The 25,256-nt window shown below is 48.6% G+C and overlaps 2 protein-coding genes across 45 annotated transcripts in view; one reads left to right on the top strand and one right to left on the bottom strand.

The window, feature by feature from the left end:
- Positions 1-2,287: 2,287 nt before the first annotated feature.
- On the bottom strand, positions 2,288-15,709 carry HSCB (HscB mitochondrial iron-sulfur cluster cochaperone). Of its 40 annotated transcripts, none has more exons than XR_016227294.1 (7): positions 15,474-15,709; positions 14,105-14,270; positions 12,411-12,505; positions 11,349-11,493; positions 10,966-11,095; positions 5,818-5,865; positions 2,288-2,424 (listed from the first exon to the last, which is right to left on the bottom strand). XR_016227294.1 is itself a non-coding variant. In XM_089323323.1 (7 exons), exons 1-6 carry the CDS (start codon positions 15,707-15,709, stop codon positions 5,862-5,864), a joined length of 771 nt encoding a protein of 256 aa, XP_089179449.1. In that variant the 3' UTR covers positions 2,288-2,424; positions 5,818-5,861. The 40 variants fall into 40 exon arrangements, 15 of the variants coding, with proteins under 15 accessions (XP_089179449.1, XP_051682614.1, XP_089179451.1 ...); XR_016227286.1 differs by lacking the exon at positions 5,818-5,865 and adding an exon at positions 6,484-6,607 and having other exon boundaries at positions 12,416-12,505; XR_016227290.1 differs by lacking the exon at positions 10,966-11,095 and adding an exon at positions 6,484-6,607 and having other exon boundaries at positions 12,416-12,505.
- Positions 15,710-15,857: 148 nt separating this feature from the next.
- Positions 15,858-25,256, top strand: part of CHEK2 (checkpoint kinase 2) — a 49,183-nt gene continuing 39,784 nt past the window's right edge. For 3 of the 5 annotated variants that reach the window (XR_016227285.1, XR_007911928.3, XM_051826647.3), the window contains exons 1-2: positions 15,858-16,031; positions 19,221-19,596. Coding sequence is in view for 1 of the 5 variants with exons in the window: in XM_051826647.3 (XP_051682607.1) it covers positions 19,227-19,596 (370 nt within the window). In the remaining 4 variants the exon portion in view is untranslated. The remainder of the gene's footprint in view (positions 16,032-19,220; positions 19,597-25,256) is intronic. The other 2 variants (XM_089323319.1, XM_089323320.1) reach the window with 2 other exon arrangements.

The raw sequence follows: 25,256 nt of genomic DNA, 5'->3' as shown, positions 1-25,256 counted from the left end.
TCAGTCAATTATAGAAGGTTAGCTGGAGCGGAATTCACAAGACACACATTTTGTAGAAAGGGACAAGGAGTTGCAAAGGAGCTATGGTTTTGAGCTCTTGGAGTAGTATTTATTTATTTTTAAGATCTAGTTATTTTATTTTAAAGATAGGGCTACAGAGAGAGGAGAGACCAAAACAAAAACTCTCCAAGTGGCTTAACCCACTGCACTACAATATAGCTCTGGAATAGTATTTAAATCATGGTTCCATTCTTCATGAACATTTTTGGTATTTGCAATTTTTTTTTGAAAGATGGAGAGATAGACAGAAATCTATTTACTAGATAACTCCCCAACACTCTGCAAGAGTCAGGACTGGGCAGGCAGACGCCAGGAACTCAATTCGGGTTTTCTATGTGGGTGTCAGGGACCCAAGTACTTGAACCTCACCTGCTGCCTCCCTGGTATTGGATTTGGAAGCTGAATTGGATTTGGAGTCCAGGCACTCCAGTATGGGATATGGGCATCCTGTCACCTTAACCATTGCACCAAATGCCAGCCCCTGACTTTTTTCAATTATAAACAAGTGAGTGACTCACTTGCTGTTTCTTGGGATTTTTTTAAGATCAGAATTTTCTGTTTGGTATTTAATCCCCACTGATCCAGAGACTTAAAATAAGCAGACTCCCCTCCCCCACATTTTTGTTTTTTTTTTTTTCTTTCTGGAAATAGATCAAGACCTTAAACTGAATTTCCAAAGATCCAGAATGGGAAATAAAAGCTGCTTTGAGCTAATTTAGAAGAACATGGAGGGGCTGGTGCTGTGGTGCAGCGGGTTAACGCCCCGGCATGAAGTGCCGGCATCCAATATAGGCGTCGGTTTTAGTCCCGGCTGCTCCACTTCCGATCCAGCTCTCTGCTGTTGCGGCTGCTCCACTTCTGATCCAGCTCTCTGCTGTGGCCTGGGATAGCAGTGGAGGATGGCCCAAGTGCTTGGGCCCTGCACCCATGTGGGAGACCTGGAAGAAGCTCCTGGCTCCTGATCGGCACAGTTCTGGCCGTTGCGGCCATCTGGGGAGTGAACCAGAGCATGGAAGACCTCTCTCTTCTGCTTCTCCTCTCTGTGTAACTCTCTCAAGTAAAAATTAAATAAATCTTTAAAAAGAAAAAAAGAACATGGAAATAGTGATAAGAGTGTCCACTATCCAGAGAGTAATTAAGGCCCCCCCCCCCCCTTTTCACCAAGGTAGGGCAGAACCCATGGTGTGTAATACTATGCTCATTCTTGGGCATGTTATCTTCAGTTTGCAATGTAGGCCAAAGCCACCATCAGATGGATTTGCTTGTTATCAAACACAATGTCCCAAGCCACAGCAACAAAGAGGATTATTTATATAAGTGAAGGTCACACCATTAGACAGAAGTTGTGGTTCTTGGGCAGTAGTTGGCAAACTCACGGCCACATCTGACCCACCACCTGTTTCGTAAATAAAGTTTGATTGGAACACAGCCCTGTCTACTTGCTTACATATTGTCCACGGTTGCTTTTGTGTTACAGGAGTAGCAATGACTAGTTATAACAGAGGCCGTATGACGACAAAGTCTGAAATATTTACTATCTGGTCCTTCGGAGAAAATGTTTCTGAATCCCTTCTTATATTATGGGCCCATGTATCTTAATCTTTATTCCAGGTTCCTGCCCCCACAGAGGTAATAATTCAAAGCAGAGGCACAACACAGTGCACAAGTGACAGAAGGATTTGCTCAAGAGAGAGTATACATTCACCTGTGAGTGAAAGGGGGCACCCCCTTCCCATTATGATCTCCTTTATGAGGTTGGGGTGGTGCCCTAATTGAATAAACAAACAGGGTAAAATTTAGCGTTTGCAAGCTTTCTGTTGGTTGCATGGCACCTCCACATGGAGTTTAACTTCCACGTGGGCTTCATGCCATCTCCTCTTCCTGGTCCCAGATGAGATGCAGGTGCATCAAGGGAAAGTGGATGCACTGATTGACAGGAAAGGGGGTAGAGTTACAGTGCAGGCCTGGCAGAAATGCCAACCATTCCTGCCCAGTTCCCCCATAGCTCCTTACTTTAAAAGACCGCTCAGTTCCGTTCCCAGCTCCCCATCTGCTGGCCTAGGCAGGGGGCAAGCTGTTCTCAAACATCAGGTGAAGAACCACCACTCAAGCTCTGACAAGGCTGTTTTCCTCCGGTGTGAAAAATGTTGCCATCCATTCATGCTTGAACCACAGGTTTAAGTAAGATATAAACAGGTAAACTGTATTATTAACAGGAGCCAGAAAAGAAATATATAAGAACTTTATTTTTAAAGCCTTAAATTAGCAACAATTAGAGGGGAATCTTCTTTAACTTGAGCTTTTCTTCAACATTTGAAAAGTATCTCATCTTTGTTAAAATTTCCTTGGCCTTTTCAAAGTCATCTGAAATAAACAAGAGATACTGATGTAAGGTTTCATTTCAAGAACCAGAGCTGGCCACCAAGGCAGTCTGATCAAAGCTAAGCACTGGCTCGAGGGTGCATCAATTACTCAGTAAATAAATCCGAGCAACAGAGAGGGAGAACATCTAGATTGCTAAAAGGGATTAACCAAAAGGGGGAAGATTATGGTTGTTTACAGAATTCAGATAAATGAGAGAAGAGAAAAGCTGATTCTCTTCAAGACGGGGCCAAGTAACCAATGGGTTTTATTTTAAAAGTTTTCCCCCTGGGGCCAGCATTGTGGCGAGTAGATTAAGCCACCGCCTGTGATGTGGGTATCCTATATGAGTGACGGTTGGAGTCCTGGCTGCTCTACTTCCAATCCAGATCCTGGCTAATGTGCCCAAGAAGACGGTGGAGGATGGCTCCTGCCATCCCTGTGGGAGGCCCGGATGGAGTCCCTGGCTCCTGGATATGGCCTGGCTCAGCCCTGGCTGTTGCTGCCATTTGAGGAGTGAACCAGCAGATAAAGATCTCTCTCTTTCTTTCTGTAGCTTTGTCTTTCAAATCAATAAAGTAAATCTTGGAAAAAAATTTTCCCCTAACACATGTAGAGGAATAACAATGAAAAGGATGTGGACCCCCAGAGTGCTTCCTCTATGCCGAAGCACGAGCTGCCCTCAGAGGCTTCCAGGCTGTAGGAATGATGCCTCTCAACAAGTGATTCTGCCCTGAAGGGGGTGTCTGGCAGTGTTTGGAGATGCTTTTGGTTGCTGCAACTGGGGAAGTGGTGCTGACATCTACAGTGCACAGGACAGCCTCCCACAGCAAAGAATGTTCTGGATCAGGGGCAAGCACTTAGTGCAGCGGTTAAAATGCTGCTTGGGATGCCTGTAGCCTGTATCAGTGCTTCCATTTGAGTCCTGGCTGTACTTGATTCCAGCTTCCTGCTAATGGCCAAGAACCTGGAACTCAATCAGGGTCTCCCACATAGTGGCAGGGACTCAATTATTTGAACCATCATCTCTGTCTCCCAGAGTGTGTATTAGCAGAAAGCTAGAATTGGGATCAGACCTGGGACTCAAACCCAGGCACTCTGATTTGGGATGTGGGGCATCCCAGGTGGTGGTTTAACTGTTGCACCAAATGCTCACCCCAATCTCTGTCCTTTAACTGGTACATTAAGCTGACACTCAAAGCGATTCTTGCTATAGCTAGATTAAAATCTACCATATTTGTTACTGTTTCCTAATTGCTGCTCTTGTTCGTTGTTCCTATTTTTGCCTTCCACTCTTTCTACCTTTTAAAGTTTCCATTTAACATTGTTTTCTAAAGATTTATTTATTTATTTGAAGGGCAGCGTGACAGAGAAAGACCAGGGGAGAGATAGAGAAAGATTTCCATTTCCTGGTTCACTCCCCAAGTAGCTACAACAGCCAGAGCTGGACCAGGCTGAAGCCAGGAGCCAGGAGCTCCATCTGGGTCTCCCATGTGGATGGCAGGGCCATCTTTTGCTTTCTTCTCAAATGCAGAGAACTGGGTCAGAGTGGAGTAGCTGGGATGCAAACTGGCCCTCAGATGTGGGATGCCAGTGCCTCAAGCAGAGGCTTAACCTGCTGTGCAAGCCCCCATCAGCGAACATTTTATGATTCCATTCTCTCTCAACATATCAGTTACACTTTTTTTTTTTTTTTTTTTTTTTTTTTTTTTGACAGGCAGAGTGGACAGTGAGAGAGAGAGACAGAGAGAGAAAGGTCTTCCTTTTTGCCGTTGGTTCACCCTCCAATGGCCGCCGCTGCAGCCGGCGCACCGCGCTGATCCTGGCAGGAGCCAGGAGCCAGGTGCTTTTCCTGGTCTCCCATGGGGTGCAGGGCCCAAGCACCTGGGCCATCCTCCACTGCACTCCCTGGCCATAGCAGAGAGCTGGCCTGGAAGAGGGGCAACCGGGACAGAATCCGGCGCCCCAACCGGGACTCGAACCCGGTGTGCCGGCGCCGCAAGGTGGAGGATTAGCCTATTGAGCCACGGCGCCGGCTTTTATCAGTTACACTTTTTAAGACCATTTTTAGTTATTGCCTATAGTCAGCAAGATGTACACTGACAAATGTTCCAAGTATATGTCTGAGTAACGTTATACTGCTTCATGGTAGTGAATCCTAATTCTTTCCATCCCCCTTGTATCAGAGGTGTCCTTCATTTCATTTCTGCATAAACCTACCTAAGCATACTGTTGCTATTACTATTTTGAACAAACTGTTATCTGTTAGTTCAATTAAGAATCAGAGGGGTGGTTAAGATATTGGTTAGAATGTCAACATCCTATATTGGAGTGCCTAGGTTTGAGTCCTGTCTCTACTTCCAATTCCAACTTCTTCCTGCCAATGTACACCTTGGGAGGCAGCAGGTGATGGCTCAAGCACTCGAGTCTCTGCCACCCATCTGGGAGACCAGGTTAAGTTCCTGGCTCCTGGCTGTTACTGGCATTTAGGGAGTGAAGCACCGGATAGGAGTTCTATTTTTTCTCTGACTTTTGAATAAATAAAATAAGCAAAAAATTAAAAAAAGGAAAATTAGTTTTTACTTCCATCAATGTTTTTCTGAAAAATCTTTATTTCTCTTTTATTTTGAAGGATAATTTTGTAGAATACAAAGTTCTAGGTGAGTGTACTTCTCTCAATACTTTTAAGTATTTTACTCTACGTAACTCACCTTATCTTCTCGTACAAGTAGAATAGAAGCACTTTCTCCTATATGTTTAACTGGCATAGCACTGATTCTGGTATACAGTTTGTTTCTCCAGCAAGACTATTACTTCTTACAAGTACCAAGTGCTAACTGACTATGCCACTGGAGCAAGACTATCACCTCTTAAAGGTAGAAATGTAGATTAATAAATATTGGCTGGTGCCGCAGCTCACTTGGCTAATCCTCCACCTGTGGCGCCAGCACCCCGGGTTCTAGTCCCGGTTGGGGCGCTGTATTCTGTCCCGGTTGCTCCCCTTCCAGTCCAGCTCTCTGCTGTGGCCCGGGAAGGCAGTGGAGGATGGCCCAAGTGCTTGGGACCTGCACCCGCACAGGAGACCAGGAGGAAGCACTTGGCTCCTGGCTTCGGATCGGCGCAGTGCGCCTGCCATAGCACCCTTTTGGGGGGCGAACCAATGGAAAAAAGGAAGACCTTTCTCTCTGTCTCTCTTTCTAACTCCGCCTGTCAGAAAAAATTTTTTAAAAATAAAAATAAATAAAAATAAAAAATAAAGATTAATAAATATTTTGCTTCTCTCCCTTTATCCATTATAGGAAGAGTATATAAAAGCTATTTAGTGAATGAATGCTTTTTGCCTCAATGCTTATGATTTCTTTACATATATAGAAAGTCAGCAAATGAAGAAAATACCTTGTTCAAAAGCTTTGCCCACATTGTCAGTAAGTTCTTTCTGTTTAGCTGAAAGAGAAAACCATTACCTTAGTTCTTTTATTAAAACAGACTCACAGTTTGAAGATAACACTTTGGAATCATGCTGATTTGCACAGAAAGCAGGGAGCTTGGATTCAAAGTTAAGGTTTCATAACCTTTGTTGTACATATACCATGATAGTAGGCACTATTTAGTGTAGCTTGCATGACCCTCTTTTTTTTCCTTCTTCTTCTTTTTTTTTTTTTTTAAGATTTATTTAAAAAAAGAGGAAAGAAAACAGAAAGAGAGAGAGAGAGAGAGATGTCTTCCATCTGCTGGTTCACTCCCTGGCCAAAGCCAGGAGCCAGGAGCTTCTTCCAGGTCTCTGATATGGATGTAGGAGCCCAGGGACCTGGCTCGTCCTCTGCTTCCCTCCCAGGCACATTAACAGGGAGCTGAATTGGAAGTGGAGCAGCTGGGACTTGAACCAGCACCCATATGATACTGGCACTGCGGGCTGTGGCTTTAACCTGTTGTGCTACAGCACCCAGTGGGCAATCCTCATTACACTGTTTTTCTACCCCTGCCAGGTCCAAAGGAAATCACCAATGCTCATAAAATGACTATAGAATCATTAAAAAGAAAAAAAAAAAGACAAGGATATACCTTGATGTTCTCCACAGTCTGAGTCTTCCAGCATTCAGTGGGGACCACCTATCAGCCAGGCTATTACCAAGTGTTTTAGGCAACCACTTGCTAATTATAGGAAAAGGAACACATCCATGTCATACTGTGTTAAAAGAGAAGATGGCAAATGAGATGAGAGAGAAGAATCTTATTTTTCTGATGTTTCCTCACTTTACAGAAAGTGTGTTTTCCATTGTAAATAGCATCAATCACTTATTTACTGCCTTCTTTCAAAGCACTTTGAAATCTATTCTATGGGACTGGCATTATGATACAGCATCTGTGACGCGGGAGTCCCGTGTGAGCGCTGGTTGGATTCCGGCTGCTCCCTCCCTGCTACTATGCCTGGGGAGCAGAGGAAGATGGCCCTAGTGTTTGGGCCCCTGCCACCTGCATGGCTGGAGACCAGGATGGAGTCCAGGTTGGATTTCTCGGCTCTCAGTTTCAGCCTGACCCAGCTCCCGCTGTTGCAGCTATTTGGGGAATGAACCAGTGGATGGAAGCATTCTCTCTCTCTTTTTCCCTGTCTGCGAATCTGCCCCATGGGCACACGGGTAGTGAGTGGGGAGCCAGGAACAGCATCCAAGTCACCTGTCCTTGCCCAGGGTTTGAGAAGAGCCTCTCAGGTGGCAATGCCGTGTCAATGAAAGAGCACTAGGAGCCTGGAGGCTCTGCAGGCTGAGCCCAAAACTAACTCTGTGCCCTGTGCATTCACTTTGCCTGGGCCTTAGGCACACCTGGAGGGGACAGCATTTAGGAATTAATCCAAAGTGATGGTTGGTGATCTGCTCAAAGTCAAACGTCGTGACTGGGCCAGGCTAAGTGTTTCATGTTTCACTCTTTTAATTGAATCCTTGCAACAACCATGACAAATTGTCCTCTTTTTTTTTTTTTAATTTAAAGATTTATTTTATTTATTTGAAAGACAGAGTTACAGACAGAGGTAGAGACAGAGAGAGAGGTCTTCCATCTGCTGGCTCACTCTGGGATGCCGGCACTTCAGGCCAGGGTTTTAACCCACTGTGCCACAGTGCTGGCCCCAAATTGTCCCCCTTTCACAGGTGGGAAACTTGAGGTCTAGAGGGGTGAAGTTATTTGCTCAAGTCACATAAAAAATCAGTAGCACTACTGGGACTGAACCCCAGCCCACCACCCCCTGATGTTTCTGGAGGCCGTCTCTCAGAGCAGAGTCGATGGGGCCTTCTGCCTGCACACTGCTCCTCGCCCTGCCCCACCCAGCCCTCACGTCCAGCTGACAGTCCCTCACCACCACTTCCATTTTATCTCTTTTCATGTTCATTAATTAACTCATTTAATACATACTGAGTTCCTACTATACTTCACGTACTATTCTATGAGCAGAGGGTGTGAGAGAAGTGAAAAGCAGACATGTTTCTCTTTTCAGAGCTTCCATCTATAAATCGGGGAAGCTAGTGGTGATCAAATAATGTCACATAGACCAGCAAAGTTAGAACTGTGATCAGTACCTACAACCATTCCCAAAAGGGATGGACAGAGGTCAACAAAGTATTCTCTGAGGAAGTAATGATCGCTCCCAGATCTGAAACACGCAGCATTCACTTAGACGTGGTGAAGGAGAAGAGAGACACAGATGGAAGCAACAGCATACGGCAGGGCCCTGGGGTAGGAAGTGTCTGCTACAGATGAGGAACTGGAAGTTGGCCAGTGTGGCTGGATTGCAGGGGGGAAATGGAGGGGGCCAGAAGCCAGATCATATAGGGCTTTGTAAGCCTTGCTAACAGATTTGGTCTGAAACCTGAGAGCAGTGGAAGCCACTTAAAGTTTTAAGCAAGGTCCAGGCATTTGGCCCACTGGTTACAGCATTGCTTGGGAAGCCTGCATTCCGTGTCTTAGCGCTGGGGTTTGAATCCCGGCTCTGCTTCTGATTTCAGCTCCCTGCAAGTGTGCACCCTGGGAGGCAGCAGATGACGGCCCTCGTACCTGGGTTTCTGCCACTCTTCTGATTTCAGCTCCCTGTAAGTGTGCACCCTGGGAGGCAGCAGATGATGGCCCTCGTACTTGGGTTCCTGCCATTCACGTGGGAGACCCAGGTTGAGTCCCTGGCCTCACCCCGTCCAGACCTGGCCCTTGCAGGGATCTGGGGAGCAAGCAGCAGATGACAAGCACGTCTGTCTCTTTCTGTCTTGGTCATTCTTTTGCTCTACCAGGCTAGGCCGTTGAGGCCACATGGGGAGTGAACCACTGGATAGATTTCTTTCTCTTTCTGTCTCTCCCTCTCTGTTATCACTCTGCCTTTCAAATCAATCAATCATCTAAAAAAGTGTCTAAGCAAGGCTGAGGGCAGTGATTAGATATGGGTTTTAAAAAGAGTACAGGGGGCCGGTGCTGTGACTCACTAGGCTAATCTTCCGCCTGCGGCGCCAGCATCCCAGGTTCTAGTCCCGGTTGGGGTGCCAGATTCTGTCCCGGTTGCCCCTCTTCCAGGCCAGCTCTCTGCTGTGGCCCGGGAGTGCAGTGGAGGATGGCCCAAGTGCTTGGGCCCTGCACCCCATGCGAGACCAGGAGGAAGCACCTGGCTCCTGGCTTCGGATCGGCGCAGTGCCCAACGGAAAAAGGAAGACCTTTCTCTCTGTCTCTCTCTCTCTCACTGTCTAACTCTGCCTGTTAAAAAAAAAAAAAAAAAAGAGCACAGGGGGCCTGAGGTTGACAGGCCAGTCAGATACTGCTGTCGTCCAGGTTAGAGAATACAATACCAGAGACAGGGTGGGTAGTGAACACAGACGTCACTCAGGTCAGCGCTTTAAGACTGGGGATGCAATGATTACAGCGACAGAGAATAGGGTTAAGGATACCATGCTCAACTACACGGTCTCATGCACTTAGAGAAGGAGACTTTTTTTTTTTTTTTTTTTTTTTTAGATTTAAGTATTTACTTGAAAGTCAGAGTTATGCAGAGAGAAGGAGAGGGGGAGATGGAGGGAGGGAGTCAGGGAAGGCGGGGGGAGAGAGAGAGAGAGAGAGAGAGAGAGAGAGAGAGAGAGGTCTTCCATCTGCTGGTTCACTCCCCAGATAGCTGCAATGGCCAGAACTGAGTCAATCCGAAGCCAGGAGCCAGGAGCTTCTTCTGGTCTCCCATGCGGGTGCAGGGCCCAAGGACTTGGGCCATCTTCTACTGCTTTCCTAGGCCATAGCACAGAGCTGGATCAGAAGTGAAGCAGTTGGGAGTTGAACCAGTACCCTCTGGGATGCTGGCAATGCAGGCGGTGGCCATACCCGGTATGCACAGAGCAGCCAGGAGGTTTGTTTTTGTTTTTGGTGGGAAGCAGACTCCAAAAAGGCAGGGACAGTAGGACTGTATCTTTATTGTTCTCTGCTGAAATCTTATTGTTATGCCCTGTCTGATGTACGGTAGGCACATCATAGTTCTTTGTCAAGGTGCCCAAGTGCATACAATCTGGGTGAAGCCTTTTCTATGTGGAATGGTTAATTTTATATGCCAACTTGGCAAAGCTGGGCTGCCTTGTGGTTTGATTGATCAAGCACTAATCTCTCCAGATGCTGTGAAGAAATTTTGTAGAAGGAATTAATATTTATGATCATTTGACTACAAGTAAAGGAGATGCCCTCTGATATCACAGGTAGGCCCCATCTAATCAAGTAGAGGCATTAAGTGCAAAAACAGGTTTCCTGGAGAAGGAATTCTACCTTAAAACCATAACACAGAAGCCTACTTCTGTTTCCAGCCCTGCTGTCCTGACTTTATCAAAGAGTTTGGATGTGCCAGCCTCCCCAGTAATGTGAGTCAATTTCTTAAATAAGTGTCCTGATCCACCTATATGTGGCGTATTGGTTTTTAGAACTGAGGCTGATACATTCTGGCATCAAGTAGAAATTAAAGCAATATGAGATCAGACCAGGATTTCAATATTTGCCATGCTGCATATTGCTAACTTCTTGGGCCCACTTTCCTTGTTAGAGATGATAACAGTATCATCACGACATCACAGGGGCCATTATTGTGGTGCAGCAGGTTAAGCCGCAGCTTGCAACATCTGCCATCCCATAACAGAGAACAGGATGGAATCCTGGATGCTCTGCTTCTGACCCAGCTCTCTGCTAACATGCCAGGGAAGGCCCCTGCCACCCATGTGGGAAAACTGGGTGGAGTTCCCGGCTCTTGTCTTTAGCCTGGTCTAGCCCTGATTATGAGCCCACTTGGGGAGTAAACCAAGCAAATGGAAGCTCTCTCTCTCACCCTCTCTGTAACTCTGCTTTTCAAATAAATTAAAAAAAAAAAAGAAATCTTGGGCTGGAGGGCTAGCATTGTGGTGTAGCAGGTTAAGCTGCTGCCTGCAATGCCGGCATCCCATATGGGTGCTGTTCGAGACTGGGCTGCTCCGCTTCCAGTTCAGGTCCCTACTGGTGTGCCTGGGAAAGCAGCAGAAGGAGGCCCAAGTGCTTGGGCCCCTGCACACATACCCATATGTGTGGATCTGGAAGAAGGTCCTGACTCCTAACTCTGGACAGGCCCCAGCTCCAGCCGCTGTAGCCACTTGGGGAGTGAAACAGAGGATGGAAGATCTCTCTTTTCTTCTCTCTGTAACTTTGACTTTCAAAATAAATAAATAAATATTTTAAAATTTAAAAAGAAGGTATCATGGTTTTAGGCTGCCTTCTATAGGGTCAGAAAGGTGTTTCAAGTTTAACCACCAGAAAAGATTGGTTTCAGTATCACTAGGAAAGAAAAATTCCCTGAATCATTATAATGACCAGTATATACTCCTTATGTTCATTTTCCATTTAGCTCTTGACATATACTCATAATGGCAATGAAATGCATTTGGTGGTGTTCTATATTTTACCTCTGACAATGGATTCAACCTCTTTCATGGCAGCTTCACTTTGAGCTTCTGCGAGTTTTTCATTGATTTCCATTATCTCCATGAGGAACTGCTTGTCCATTTCATAATCTGTCCCTTCAGGAATCTCTACTCCATGGAGCTTTAGCTATTGGGGCAGACAGTAGGAAAAGTAAGTTTGGTTCAGGAGTCCTACAAATCCTGTTCAATCTTGACAACATGATGACACTGCTGGGCAAAACCTGAGCTGTCCCAACAACGAATGCCTGGAGTTAGGGTGCCAAAAACTGACTGCAACTGGAGTGCTGACACAGGGGCCTACTCTGTGCTCCCTGGAACTGCGGGAGTCAAACATCGCATTCCCCCCATAGGCTGAACTACATTTTTGTAAAGACTTTGCTTGATTCTAAAATTTTCTGGACTCTGAGATGCTCTCAGAAAGAAAAAAAAAAAATCAAATACATGTGAAATTGTTCTTCCCTAAAAGCCACCACCATTCAATCCTTGAAATTTATAGAAAATGGTTACAAAGTGTAGTTGAGGTGAGTAATATGTACAGAGAACACTCGAGAAAAAACTGTACTCATGTAGTATCTTTAAGATAAACAGCAGGCCGGCGCCGCGGCTCACTAGGCTAATCCTCCGCCTGTGGCGCCGGCACACCGGGTTCTAGTCCCCGTCGGGGTGCTGGATTCTGTCCCGGTTGCCCCTCTTCCAGGCTAGCTCTCTGCTGTGGCCAGGGAGTGCAGTGGAGGATGGCCCAACCAAGTGCTTGGGCCCTGCACCCCATGGGAGACCAGGATAAGTACCTGGCTCCTGCCATCGGATCAGCGTGGTGCGCTGCCCGCAGCGCGCCAGCTGTGGCGGCCAGTGGAGGGTGAACCAATGGCAAAAGGGAGACCTCTCTCTCACTGTCCACTCTGCCTGTCAAAAAAAAAAAAAAAAGACAAATAGCACTGGGTTCCTGAATGAGCTCAGATCTCACGTACAATTCTACTGAATACAGGGAGACAGTTGTCTACACACTTGGCACCAGAGCCACACATTTAAGGGCTGGGAAATCACCTTACAAGGTATAGTCCCCTGCTCAGCGGGGCCAGAAGGGTCTTATAGGCATCATTCACCAGGGTCGAATGCTTCTCCGAGAAGTCCTTTTCAGTCTGTTAATGGGGATGAAGACAGCCTTATTACCTTCCAAATCAGCCTTCTTAACATTCACACATGTTTATAACATGCTGATGGCCAGGCACCTAAGTAAGCAAAAACTAAAGCTGCTGCTGGGGGCTGACGTGTGGCGTAGGGGGTTAAGGTGCTGCCTGCAATGACGGCATCCCATGTGGGTGCCAGTTCAAGTCCTGGCTGCTCCATTTCTTTTTTATTTTGTTTTTTTTTTTTAAGATTTTTTAAATTATTTGAAAGTCAGATTTACACAGAGAGAGAGGAAGAGGTCTTCCATCTGCTGGATCACTCCCCAACTGGCCGCAACAGCTGGAGCTGCGCTGATCTTCTTCCACTGATCTTCTTCCGGGCCTCCCATGCAGGTGCTGGGGCCCAAGGACTTGGGCCATCTTCTACTACTTTCCCAGGCCACAGCACAGAGCTGGATCGGAAGTGGAGCAGCTGGGGCTTGAATCAGCACCTATATGGGATGCCGGCACTGCAGGCCCGAAGAAGCTCCTGGCTTCAGATCAGCGCAGCTCCAGCTGTTGCGGCCAATTGGGGAGTGATCCAGCAGATGGAAGACCTCTCTCTGCATATCTCTGACTTTCAAATAATTAAATAAATCTTGAAAGAAAGAAAAAGAAAAGAAATGGAGCAGTCAGGGCTTGAACTGGCACCCACATGGGATGCCGTCATTGCAGGCAGCACCTTAACCCCCTATGCCACATGTCAGCCCCCAAAAGCAGTTCCAGTTTTTTGTTTACTTAGGTGCCTGGCCATCAGCATGTTATGCCACAGTGCCAGCCCCTGGTCATTTCTGATTCAGGTCCCTGCTAATGTGCCTGGACAAAGCAGTGGAGGATGGCCCAAATGTTTGGGTTCCTGCGCCCATGTGGGAGACCCGGAAGAAGATCCTGGCTCCTGGATTTGGCCGGCAAAGCCCTGGCCGTTATAACCATTTAGGGAGTGAATCTGCAGAGGGAAGCTATCTCTGTCTCTTCCTCTCTCTATAACTTTGTCTGTCAAATAAATAAATACATCCTTAAAAAGAGAGAGAGAGAAAAGGAATAATATTAACTAAATGTTAAAAAAAAAATAATTGGGGTCAGATTAGGTGGCCAGCGCCGTGGCTCACTAGGCTAATCCTCCGCCTGTGGCGCCGGCACCCCGGGTTCTAGTCCCGGTCGGGGCGCCAGATTCTGTCCTGGTTGCCCCTCTTCCAGGCCAGCTCTCTGCTGTGGCCCGGGAGTGCAGTGGAGGATGGTCCAAGTGCTTGGGCCCTGCACCCGCATGGGAGACCAGGAAAAGCACCTGGCTCCTGCCTTCGGATCAGTGCGGTGCGCCGGCCGCAGTGGCCATTGGAGGGGGGGGTTAGATCAGGTATCTTTATTTTCCACTGATGGGTTCTAAGTTGGTTGGGAAGTCAGAAAAAAAGTTCTGAGTGACAGCTCCAGGGGCTTAGCTGGCTGGGGTCAAGCTGCTACAGAGTGGAGCTGTTTGTTCAGCGCTATCCCTGTAAACTGAATAAGCACAGGTCACTACCACCCACCCTGTGTGCACACTTGTTTGGGGATCACTGGCGATGTCCAATGAGCTACCTGAGACCTCTGGCTGAAGAAATCTGGGTGGACAAGACGCTGCAGCTCCTGGTACCTGCGCTGGAGCTTCGTGGTATCAACTCTGAAGGAACGGTTGCTGGAAGGAAATTGGAGATGAAGTCCACACAACACAAAATGATAGATTTCTCTCCTGTTGGCCTGGTTCCTGCTCTTGGGGGAAAATGCAAGAAGCGCAGAGATGGAGATCACTTTAAAAATAGCTAAGTGCTCGGCCGGCGCCGCGGCTCACTAGGCTAATCCTCCACCTTGCACACCGGGTTCTAGTCCTGGTCGGGGTGCCGGATTCTGTCTCGGTTGCCCCTCTTCCAGGCCAGCTCTCTGCTGTGGCCAGGAGTGCAGTGGAGGATGGCCCAGGTGCTTGGGCCCTGCACCCCATGGGAGACCAGGAAAAGCACCTGGCTCCTGGCTTCGGATCAGCGCGGTGCGCCGGCCGCGGCGGCCATTGGAGGGTGAACCAACGGCAAAGGAAGACCTTTCTCTCTGTCTCTCTCTCTCACTGTCCACTCTGCCAAAAAAAAAAAAAAGCTAAGTGCTAAAAGGGAAAAGAACAGGGGGTCAGCAAGGGTGGTAGACGCCAGGGCCCTCTGAGCTGAGCCTCAACCTGAACACGATGATGATGATGATGATGATGATGATGATGAGTAATCCAAGATCAGGGGAGCGACACCCAAGCGCAAAGACCCGGGCGGGCAAGTATAGTCGCAGGCCGAGGAACTTCGAGGGCAGTGCTGCTACGGCCCATCCTAAGCACTCAGTGACCGGTGGCGGTAGATCCCAGAGGAGGGTGACCAGGCATCCCCAAACCCCACCCTGTTCTAAAGCCCGGGGACCTTCGTCCCTGTCTCCTTTTTAATCCAAATCCCTTCGGCTTTCTACTCCCAGAGCCGGCCCTATTTCCTCACCAGCTCAGCTGTGCCCACATCTCCCCACCCCCAGGGCGGAAAACCCTCTTCTTCCAAGATCCACGTTCCCCCTAGGCCTTGCCCACGATGTGAAGTTCTCCGCCCACTCCTCACCTACACGTCCCACCCCAGCTTCCCCTCAGGTCTCCCCGCCCCCAAGATCCGCCCCTCGCCCGCTTCCCTCTCCCGCAGGGGCCGCCCCAGGGTCTCCCCCCACCCCGTCGCCTCCCCGTCCCCGCCCATCCAGCCCCCTGCCCACTCCGGCTCCACCCCTCAACGCCCCTTCCTCTCTCTCAGGACACCCCACAAACCCCACTTTCCGGGCTCCGCCCACCGGTCTTCCCGGTCCCGTCCTGTCCTTCCCACGCCTGGCCCGCCCTCCACGCTCGCAGGCCAGCCCCTGGCGCCTCTCTCCGCCATGCATTTCCCAAAACCGCCTCCCGTACCAATCCATGAGGCTGAAGTAGTCTCGAGCTCGGTCAGGTGGCTGCAGCGCGCGGCACTGCGGGCAGAAGAACCCGTCCCCCAGCCCAGGGGCCCCCGGGACACCGCAGTTCCAACATCCGGGCGAATTACTTCTCGCCTGCGACGCAGCATTGCAGCTTAACAGTCTCCTTCCGGGAACCCCTGCCGGCCACAACTCCCACACCCGGAGCAAGGCCCGGGACCTCCCGCTCCACATCTGGCCCGCGGCCGGTCTCCCCACCGGTGGGGAAAAAGCGGAGAACGCTGTCGACGAGCCTGAAGCTACCGATTGGCTGAGGAGCTGCGGGGGCGGGATCACTGCAGTGAGCCCCAGAGACTGTGTTCCGCTCTGCCTCTTAAACTACAACTCCCGGCAAGCATTGAGCCTACGCGTGGCGGTCACATCCGCCGCTCCTCATTGGTCTGGCGGCGGCGGAGAGCGTTTTGATTGGCTGAGGGCGGAGTTTGTATCTTCAGGTTTAGCGCCACTCTGCTGGCTGCGCCTGTGGAGAGTGTGCGGCTGCAAGTGGGCTCACGCGGTGAGTCATAGTGGGGGAGCTCTTCTTGGGTGTTTGGGGGATCGAATCTCGTTCTCCAGGGTCTTTGGCGAGCAGAGTCTCTCAAGCTTCCGCTTCGTCTGGACTTCTGAGCCGGCGGCGGACTGCGTGGGCGGCTTTCTTCCTTAGATAATGTTTAACTTCACTTCCCTCCTCGTTATTTATACATTTAAATAGGCCAGGACCGCAGGGAACAGAGTTGTGCTCGTCACTGTCACAGCAGCGCTGCTTTGTAAAGAGGTCCGTGACCGATAGCAATTATGAACAGTTCTTTAGAGGCGATCTCTAAGCTATTGATGGCGAACCCAGGCTTGGCTGCTGGGCACCGCAGGACCTGGACACACACTGACCGGGCTGGAGCAAGTCCCTGCGAATGGCCACACGGACATACTGGGGTGCCGTGACCACGCGTTTGTGTGGCCCTTTAAGCCTCTCAGATTGTCTGGGACTGGACTTCTGCTCACAGCCCTGGAGCTTTCCTGCTGCCACTTTGTCCCCTCACTCACTCCTCTGCTCCCAGTTAGCAACCATTACCCTAGGAGGAGCATTACACGCACTGGCGCGTTGAGAGCTCTGGTCTGGGTGCTTTTTTTCCAGATGAGGAAGTGGGTCCAGAGAGGCCGAGGCATAAGATCGTGCAGAAGTTCGACTCCAGTGCCTGAGCTCAGGCCTGCTGGCCTCTAGCCTCTTAGAGCTACCTCTTGGCACACTCTCCCCGCTCGTTGGGGTGGGGGAGTCGGGGACCCAGCCTGGCTGACCGTTTTAGATCAGCAGGTCAGGTGTGTTTTAAGGATCACACAATAGGACTTTGGTAATTTTTTTTTTTTTTTAATTTGACAGAGTTAGTGAGAGAGACAGAGAGAAAGGTCTTCCTTCCGTTGGTTCACCCCCTAAATGGTGCCTATGGCCAGAGCTATGCTGATCCAAAGCCAGGAGCCAGGTGCTTCCTCCTGGTCTCCCATGCGGGTGCAGGGCCCAAGCACTTGGGCCATCCTCCACTGCCCTCCCGGGCCACAGCAGAGAGCTAGACTGGAAGAGGAGCAACCGGGACTAGAACCCGACGCCCATATGGGATGCTGGTGCCGCAGGCAGAGGATTTACCAAGTGAGCCACGGCGCCAGCCCCTGGACTTAGGTAATCTTGAAAGCTGTGCAAATACAGTCAGTGAGAGTGATGTTGTTTGCTAACCTGTAGTAAGTAGTGGGCCTCATGCTTGGGAAAGAGACTGTGCCTTAAAATCTACTTAGGTCAGCGTTGAAAGTAACTGACTAACTGCCCCTCATGTTAATTCTAAGGCAAGGGCGGGAGCCTTTTAAGTGGAAGGCTCTTTAGGATGCTGTAAGTTACTTAGCATCACAAAGGGCTACGCTGAGTTGTCTGGCCTCCTTAAGCAGCCTGGCATTTAGATAGCTATCAGGGACGTGGATCCCTGCCCTCCAGGAGCAAGCCTGGGGGAGAAAGGTTTTGGTGAAAGGGCCCCTTCCAAGTGGTGAAGTTTGTTTTGCCTGTCTTTTATCCCAAGCCACCTGACCATGCCTCATCTTTCCCTTTCAAAAATGTATGTGAGGGGCCAGTGTTATGGTGTGGTGGGATAAGTTGCTGCCTGTGACACTGGCATCTCATAGAGAAACACAGGTTCAAGTCCTGGCTGCTCTGTTTCCCATCCAGCTCCCTGCTAATGTGCCTGGGATGGCTCAACTAAGTTGAGCCTCTGCCACTCTTTTGGATAATCGGGATGAAGTTCCAGATTCCTGGCTTTGGCCTGGCCCAATCCCTTGAAAGTTAAAACGGACTAATACAATCAATATAATTAAATTTCACATGCATGTTTTTTTAAAAAACGTTTATTTGAAAGGCAGAGTGACCAAGGGGGGAAGAAAGGAGAGACAGATAGAGAGATCTTCCACCCCTAGTTCACTCCTCAAAAGCCCTCAACAGCCAGAGCTGGGCCAGTGTGAAGCCAGGAGCCTGGAGCTCCACCTGAGGCTCTTCTTGGGATGCAATGGCCCAAGCACTTGAGCCATCTTCCACTGGCTTCCCAGGCGCTTCAGCAGGAAGCTGGATTAGGAGCGGAACAGCTGGGACTTCAGCTGGCACTGAACAGGAGATGCTAGTGTTGTAAACTGTGGCATAGCCCACTGAGCCACAACACCAGCCCCCGCATTTCCAGTTTTTAGAAACTGGATGCCTAAAACCCTCTGAGTGCCCCCTCCAGCTCAGTGTCCTTGCTTTTACACTTGTTGCCTTCAAGTAGCTTTATTTTTTTTTCTCTGTGTCTTATGACAGTCAAAAAAGTGACCTGGGGAAAAATGGTAGCATAGAAGCACAGGTCTAGACTGGTAGGATTTTAATTTTGGTAGAGTGTTTTGGCCCTGGATTTTTTTTTTTTGTTCGTTCTTTTTTTTGCCTTTGTGTGTGTGTGTGTGTGTGTTTGACAGGCAGAGTGGATAGTGAGAGAGAGAGACAGAGAGAAAGGTCTTCCTTTTGCCGTTGGTTCACCCTCCAATGGCCGCCACGGCTGGCGCGCTGCGGCCGGCGCACCGCGCTGATCCGAAGGCAGGAGCCAGGTGCTTCTCCTGGTCTCCCATGCGGGTGCAGGGCCCAAGCACTTGGGCCATCCTCCACTGCACTCCCTGGCCATAGCAGAGAGCTGGCCTGGAAGAGGGGCAACCAGGACAGAATCCGGCGCCCCGACTGGGACTAGAACCCTGTGTGCCGGCGCCACAAGGCGGAGGATTAGCCTAGTGAGCTGCGGCGCCGGCCGTTTTTTTTGCCTTTGTAATATGCTCATACTTCATTCTTGAATTTTGTCTCTTTTTTTAAAGAACACTTTTTAAAAGTTTATTTATTTATTTGAAAGGCAGAGCGAGAGAGCAAGCATGAAAGAGAGAGAGAGAGAATATCAATCTTCTGGCCTCAGGTTTACTCCCCAAATGCCCACAACAGCCAGGGCTGGGCCACACCAGGAGGCAGGACTCCATCCAGGTCTCCGGGTATCTGGCAGAGACCCAAGCTGAGCCATCATCTGCTGCCTTCCAGGGTGGAAGTGGAGGGGAGACTGCATCCCGGGCACTCTGATATGGGGTATGGTTGCAGGCATCCCAAGTGGTGCCACAGTGTTTGCCCCTGTTCTTTCAAACTCACCTTATTGTTGGGCACTTACTTTTTGAGGTGGTGATGTCTCGGGAGAAGGACGTGGAAGGCCAGCAGTCCCACACCAGTGCTTCCTCACAGTCTCAGGCCAGCGGTGGCTGTTCACAGCTCCAAGGTGGCTTCACCCAGTCCCAAGGCTGCTTGTCCCAGTCCCATGGCCTCTCGTCTCAGACCCACGGTTCCTCCTCTCAGTCCCAGGGCACGTCGAGCTCCTCCACCAGCACGCTGCTCACCTCCAGCCAGTCGTCTCATTCCAGCTCCGGGACGCTGAGCTCCTTAGAGACAGTGTCCACTCAGGAGCTCTGTTCTATTCCCGAGGACCAAGAACCCGAGGAGCCCGTCCCTGCCCCTTGGGCTCGACTGTGGGCCCTTCAGGATGGATTCTCCAACCTTGGTAAGACTTTTTGTTGTGTAGTATAATGTTTTGCTCAGAAAAACTATCGCAAAATGTTGTAGCCGAAAGTTTCAGGCCCTCCTGGAACGCCTGGGGTTTGAAGGTGATGATGAAAGGTGAAGCCAAAGAGGCAGTGTTAGGCAGTGCGCTGGCTTTGACCTGCTTTGGATTCCCTTCATTCTGTCAGCAGATGTTAATGAAGCCTTGGCAATGTGCTTTTCTTCTGATGAGGTGAAGAGATGTGGACTCTCTCCCTCAAAAAATGCAGATGCAAGGGCTGGCATGATAGTGTGGCAGTAGCAGGTTTAGCTGCTGCCTGCAACGCAGGCATCCCTTATGGTTGATGGTTCAGGACCTGGCTGCTCCACTTCTGATCCAGCCCCCTGCTAATGGCCTGGGAGAGCAGTGAAAGGTGGCCCACGTGCTTGCATCCCTGCCACCCACACGGGAGACCCCGGATGAAGCTCTTGGCTCCTGATTTCAGCCTGGTTGCCATCATTTGGGGAGTGAACCAGTGGATGGAATATTGCTCACTCTCTACCTTTCCTCCTCTCTCTACAACTCTGCCTTCCAAATAAATTAGTAAATTTTTTTAAAAATATTTTTTGTTTATTTTTTACCCCAAAGAAACCTTTTATTTAAGGAATACAGACTTCATGCATTTCATAAGTACAACTTTAGGAATATAGTGATTCTTCCCACCATACCCACCCACACTCCCACCCCTCCTTCTTCTCCCTCTTCCATTCCCAGTCTCATTCTCCACTAAGATCCATTTTTGATTAACTTTATACACAAAAGACTGACTCTATACTAAGTAAAGAGTTCAACAATTTGTTAAAAAAAACTCAAAAAAACCAAAACAAACAAACAAAACCTGTTCCTTAACAGTTGAGACAAGGGCTGTTCAAAGTCACTGCATATTTTTTTTTTAATTTTTTATTTATTTATTTGACAGGCAGAGTTACAGACAGTGAGAGAGAGAGACAGAGAGAAAGGTCTTCCTTCTGTTGGTTCACTTCCCAGATGGCCGCAATGGACGGAGCTGCGCCGATCCGAAGCCAGGAGCCAGGTGCTTCTTCCTGGCTCCCATGCGAGTGCAGGGGCCCAAGCACTTGGGCCATCCTCCACTGCCCACCCAGGCCACAGCAGAGAGCTGGACTGGAAGAGGAGCAATAGTCATTGCATCTTGAAGTTAATTTCACTTTTTTTTTTTTTTTTAGAAACTTAATTAACTTTAATGAAGCATCCAAGAATGATATATCTTTTGGGAGTACTTGGACATAGTTATAATACAACTCTTTGAGGACAGAGGTCCTGCACAGTGACTTTTGTTAATTTAACAATTAACATTCTTATGTATGACGTCAGTGGTCACCCAAGGCTCTTGACATGAGCTGCCTAGGCTATAGAAGCCTTTTGAATCCACAAACTCCATCAGTATTTAGACAAGACCATAAGCAAAATCCAAGTTCTCTCCTCCCTTCAGAGAAAAGTACCTCTTTCTTTGATGACCACTTCTTTCCACTGGGGTCTCACCCACCCTTCATGTAGGACATTTTTTTGCCTCAGTGTCTTGGCATTTCCATGCCTGAAATGCTTTCATGGGCTTTTCGGCCAGATCAGAATGCCTTAAGGGCTGATTCTGAAGTCAGAGTGCTATTTAAAGTGATTATCATTTTATGAGTCTGCAGTATGGACTACATTCACTCCTTTTTAATTTTATTATTGATACCAGGCCCTTAACCCTATCCATATGATCACTTTAACACCTAAGATGGTATTTTTACCACCCAGCTTAAGGGGATTTGGGGTGCCAAGGCAAGTTTTTAAACTGTACCCTTAGAAGCGGATCCATAGCTTCTTCTGGGTCTCCCATGCGGGTGCAGGGGCCCAAGGACTTGAGCCATCTTCTACTGCTTTCCCAGGACATAGCAGAGAGCTAGATCGGAAGAGGAGCAGTCGGGTCTCGAACCGGTGCCCATATGGGATGCTGGCGCTTCAGATCAGGGCATTTACCCACTGAGCCACAGCGCCGACCCCTCAGCCATATTTTTAAGATAGACTTATAGACTTAGGTGAGTAGGAAATAGAGTGAAGTGGGATGTGTTACTGGAATAAAATACATGCTCAATAATTGGAAGCGATTTATTGTTGTCACTCATACCTGTGCCTTTGAAATACTGTATAGTTTTTTTTTTTTAATTTTTTTTAACATTTTTTTTATTTGAAAGTTACACAGAGAGAAGGAGAGGCAGAGAGAGAGGTCTTCCACCCTCTGGTTCACTCCCTAAATGGCCTCAATGGCCAAAGCTGTGCCGATCCGAAGCCAGGAACCAGTAACTTCCTCTGGGTCTCCCACACCAGTACAGATGCCCAGGGATTTGGGCTGTCTTCTGCTGCTTTCCCAGGACATAGCAGAGAGCTGGATCAGAAGTGGAGCAGCTGGGACTTGAACCGGCATCCATATGGGATGCCAGCGCTGCAAGCGGTGGCTTTACCCACTATGCCACAGCGCTGGCCCCAATACTGCATAGTTTTAGCTCTTATATTTAAGCCTTTGATTAGTTTTTGAGTTGATTTTTGTATGTGCTCTGAGGGGGGGTCTGGATTTATCATACTTTTGCTGTTCATAGCCTGTTGTCCCAGCACTGTTTCTGGAAGAGACTGCTTTTCCCCCATTGAATGATCTTGGCACTCTTGTGGAGATTCATTTGACCATAAATGAGAGGGTTTATTTCTAAACTCTCAACTGTGTTCCATTAATCTGTGCCAGTAATATAAAACTTAGATTATTACAGCTTTGTAGTAAGTTTTGAAATCCAGTAGTTTTAGACCCTGTTTGTTCATCTTCAAGATTATTCTGGCTGTTGTGGGTCACTGTCCCTTCCGTATGAATTTTACCATGGGCTTGTTACTTCCTGCCAACAAGGCCACTGGGGTTTTGGCAGGAATTACATTGTATCTGCAGATCAGTTTGGGGAGTATTGCTTTCTAGTGTATGAACATGGGCTGTCTTCCCATTTACTGCAGTCTTCCCTAATTTCTTTAAACTGGGCGCAAGTGCGTGAGTCAGCAGCTGCTGCCTTCCCAGGGGTATTAGCTGGAAGCTGGGTCGGAAGTGGAGCAGTGGGACTGGAGCTGGCGCTCCCATGATGAGAGCAGCTTAACCTGCTGGACCATCCTGGCCCCATGATTTTGTTAATTTCTGTAAAGAGGGCAGTTTGGATCTTTGTAGAGATAGTCTTGAATTTGTAGATCAATTTGGGAATATTGCTTTAAAAATACTAAGCGTTTTAATCCGTGGACATTTATGTGTCGTTAGAAATGTTCATTCTCTTTTCATTTGAAAGAGAGAAAGGCAGAGAGAGAGATCTTCAGTCTGCTGGGTCACTCCCCAGTTATCTGCGACACCCAGAGCTGGGTCAGGCAGAAATTGGGAGCCCAGAACTCAATCCAGTGTCCCACATGGGTGGCAGAGACTCAGTTGAGTCATTATCTGCCACATTCCAGGGTGTGCATTAGCAGGAAGCTGAATTGGAAATAAAGCAGCTGGGGGGTTGGTGCCGTGGCTCACCTTTGTCTTGTATCCTATTATTTTATACTACAATAGTTGATTTTCAGATGATAAACCAACCTTACTTTCCTGAGTTAATATTCACTTGGTCATTTATAATTTATTTTAAGTATATTTCTAGGTTCAGTTTGCTGCTATTTTGTTGAGCATTTTTGCATCTGTAGTCATAGATATTGGTCGGTAGTTTGGTAGAATTTTAAATGAAACTGGGGCTGTGCTTTTCCTTGTAGGAAGTTTCTTTTCTTTATGTTTTTTTTTTTTTATATATATTTTTATTTGAAAGTCAGAGTTACACAGAGAGAGGAGAGGCAGAGAGAGAGGTCTTTGATCTGCTGGTTCATTTCCCAATTGGCACAATGGCAGGAGCTCCACTGATCTGAAGCCAGGAGCCAGGAGGTTCTTCTGGGTCTTCTATGTGGGTGCAGGGACCCAAGGACCTGGGCCATCTTCTACTGCTTTCCCAGGCTGTAGCAGAGAGCTGGATCGGAAGTGGAGCAGCTGGGACTTGAACCGGCGCCCATGTAGGATGCCAGCCCCACCTGTTATGCCACAGTGCCGGCCCCTCTTTTTTTTCTTTTAAGGTTCATTTAGGGGCCGGCACTGTGGCATAGTGGGTAAAACTGCCACTTGCAGTGCCAACATCCCATACAGATGCCAGGTCTAGTCCTGGCTACTCTACTTCTGATCCAGCTCCCTGCTAAGACACCTGGGAAAGCAGCGGAATATGGTCAAAGTCCTTGGACCCCTGCACCCATGTGGGAAGCCCAGAAGAAGCTCCTTGCTCCTGGCTTCAGATCACTCAGCTCTGGCCATTGTGGTCATTTGGGGAGTGAACCAGCAAATGGAAGATCTCTATTTCTCCCTCTCCATGTGTATGTCACTCTGCCTTTCAAATAAATAAATACTTTTAAAAACATTTCATTTATTTGTGTGAAAAGCTCACTCCCCATGTGCAGACAACAAGAAGGACTGGGCCAGGTCTTTCACTTGGGTGGCAGCAGCCCAGGCACTTGAGCCGTCATCCGTTCCCTCCCAGGAGCATTGGTAGGAAGCTGAATCTGAAGCAGAGGCAGGACTAGGAAACCCATTTAACCTGCTGGGTCAAATGCCTGCTCATTTTTTAAAATAAACATACATAATTTTATTACAAATAAAAAAAAAAAAGTTGGCCGGCGCCGCGGCTCAATAGGCTAATCCTCCGCCTAGTGGCACTGGCACACCGGGTTCTAGTCCTGGTCGGGGTGCTGGATTCTTTCCCGGTTGCCCGCCTTCCAGGCCAGCTCTCTGCTATGGCCCGGGAAGGCAGTGGAGGATGGCCCAAGTGCTTGGGCCCTGCACCCCATGGGAGACCAGGAGAAGCACCTGGCTCCTGCCATTGGATCAGCGCGGTGTGCCGGCCGCAGCGCGCCGGCCGCGGCGGCCATTGGAGGGTGAACCAATGGCAAAAGGAAGACCTTTCTCTCTGTCTCTCTCACTATCCACTCTGCCTGTCAAAAAACAAAACAAAACAACAAAAAAAACCCACAAAGTTTACTATTGCTACAAATTCCTACAAGTTTGATTTGCTTGCATACATAAATCACAAAATTAAAAAAAATTAAATTTTTAGGAACATTCAACATCAGAAGCTTTAAAAATGTAACTATATTTAGTAGCCTCTCAGGCTACAACCTATATATATATATATATATATATATATTTTTTTTTTTTTTTGACAGGCAGAGTGGACAGTGAGAGAGAGAGACAGAGAGAAAGGTCTTCCTTTGCTGTTGGTTCACCCTCCAATGGCTGCCGCGGCTGGCGCGCTGCGGCCGGCGCACCGCGCTGATCCGATGGCAGGAGCCAGGTGCTTCTGGTCTTCCATGCGGGTGCAGGGCCCAAGCACTTGGGCCATCCTCCACTGCACTCCCGGGCCACAGCAGAGAGCTGGCCTGGAAGAGGGGCAACCGGGACAGAATCCGGTGCCCCGACCAGGACTAGAACCTGGTGTGCCGGCCAACAACCTATATTTTTTAAAATGTAATTTCTCTAGGCCAGTGCTGTGGCATAGGGGTTAAAGCTGCCTCCTGGCCGGCGCCACGGC

Source organism: Oryctolagus cuniculus, chromosome 21 (assembly GCF_051225735.1).
Source record: "Oryctolagus cuniculus isolate XC-2025 breed Fujian yellow rabbit chromosome 21, ASM5122573v1, whole genome shotgun sequence".
Lineage (NCBI taxonomy): Eukaryota > Metazoa > Chordata > Mammalia > Lagomorpha > Leporidae > Oryctolagus > Oryctolagus cuniculus.
Note: the sequence above shows the minus strand (reverse complement) of the source record. Positions and strands in the feature narration are given on the sequence as shown.